Genomic DNA, 1,455 nt, shown 5'->3' with positions numbered 1-1,455 from the left:
ATCAGAAGCCAGACACCAGGAAATACACCAGAGAGGAGTTGACTTCACTGTGTCCTCTGCCTCCTTGACTGGACAAATTGAATTATCACCAGGTTTCCATGATGTGAGCAGGGTAAAAGAGCACTGTGATTTAGTTCTGTTGAGAAGGTTGGGGGTAAAAATATTAAGAAGAGGGCAGGGATTTTATTGGCAAAAGGGAGGAGAGGCAGGGAAAAAATCTGGGTGAATAGCCAAGATGACCCCAAGAACAGTCTTCTTAGAGAATTGCAAAAGCCTTTGCCTCCCATGGAGAACTCTCCCTACTTTGCCCTCCCTCAGGCCTGAGAGATCCACTTGCCTACCTTTTCCCTAATCACCAGTTTCACCTGTTTGTTCCTCAGAGTGTAGATGAAAGGGTTGAGCATTGGAGTCACTGCAGTGTTGAGTATAGCCAACACCTTGTTCATGTCCTCCCCTTCACTGCCCTTCCCTGCCCTGACATACATAAAGACGCAGCTACCATAAAAAAGTGATACCACAATGATGTGGGAGGAACAAGTAGAATAGGCTTTCTGTCTCTCCTTGGCTGAAGGAATGTGAAAGATTGTATAGAGGATGTGTCCATAACAGGAGGCAGTGACAGATAAGGTGCCCAGAAGACTGACATTAGCTTCCATTAAGCCTATCAGTTCCACAAGGCTTGTATCGGCACAAACCAGTTCTAGCAATGGGAAATTGTCACAGAAAAAGTGATTGATGACATTAGGGCCACAGAAAGGCTGCTTAAATGTGATGCAGCCTGGGATAATGGTGAGAAGGAAACCTCCCACCCATGAGGTCAGCACAAGCTGCACACAAACCTTTTTGCTCATGATGGTGGCATAACGTAAAGGGTTACAGATCGCCACATATCGATCAAAGGACATTACAGCCAAGAGGAGGAATTCTGTAGTTCCTAGGAAGAAGTACAGAAAACACTGCAAGAAGCATCCCAGTAGGGAAATGGTCTTGTTCCCTGTTAGGATGTTGTTCAGCATCTTGGGGAAGATGACAGAAGTGAACCAGATCTCCAGAACAGCAAAATTTCTAAGAAAATAGTACATAGGGGTGTGAAGGCGATGATCCATTAGGGTGACAACAATGATGAGAAAATTTCCTACCAGTGTGATAAGGTAGGTCAGGAGGAACCCCACAAATAACAGCATTTGAACTTCACAGGCATCTGTGAGTCCCTGAAGAATGATCTCAGTGATTGTGGTGCTGTTCCCCATGTCCTCTATTGGGGGAAAAAGAGAAGAGAGTATAAGCACAAGAAGTTATGACACTGTAGGATTCCAGTTGATTTCAGGAATTGGAGATGAAGGAAGCTTTTCCAGCTGAAAGACTATTTATTTTCATGTACAAAAATATCTTCAATCTCCAGATCTACATTCATCATAACTCTTGGACCAATGAATAACCTATATAGAATTTACC

At 43.8% G+C, this 1,455-nt stretch overlaps 1 protein-coding gene across 1 annotated transcript; it reads right to left on the bottom strand.

Moving 5' to 3' along the window:
* Positions 1 to 314: 314 nt before the first annotated feature.
* LOC141520108 (olfactory receptor 6E1-like) lies at positions 315 to 1,250 on the bottom strand. The gene has a single exon (XM_074231949.1). The coding sequence runs from the start codon at positions 1,248 to 1,250 to the stop codon at positions 315 to 317; it is 936 nt and encodes a 311-aa protein (XP_074088050.1).
* Positions 1,251 to 1,455: the final 205 nt, after the last annotated feature.

The sequence above is a fragment of the Macrotis lagotis genome, chromosome 4 (assembly GCF_037893015.1).
Source record: "Macrotis lagotis isolate mMagLag1 chromosome 4, bilby.v1.9.chrom.fasta, whole genome shotgun sequence".
NCBI classification, from domain to species: Eukaryota; Metazoa; Chordata; class Mammalia; order Peramelemorphia; family Peramelidae; genus Macrotis; species Macrotis lagotis.
Note: the sequence above shows the minus strand (reverse complement) of the source record. Positions and strands in the feature narration are given on the sequence as shown.

Excerpts from the sequence above, each read along its gene's own strand:
- LOC141520108 (XM_074231949.1), bottom strand. The coding sequence starts at position 1,250 with ATGGGGAACAGCACCACAATCACTGAGATCATTCTTCAGGGACTCACA.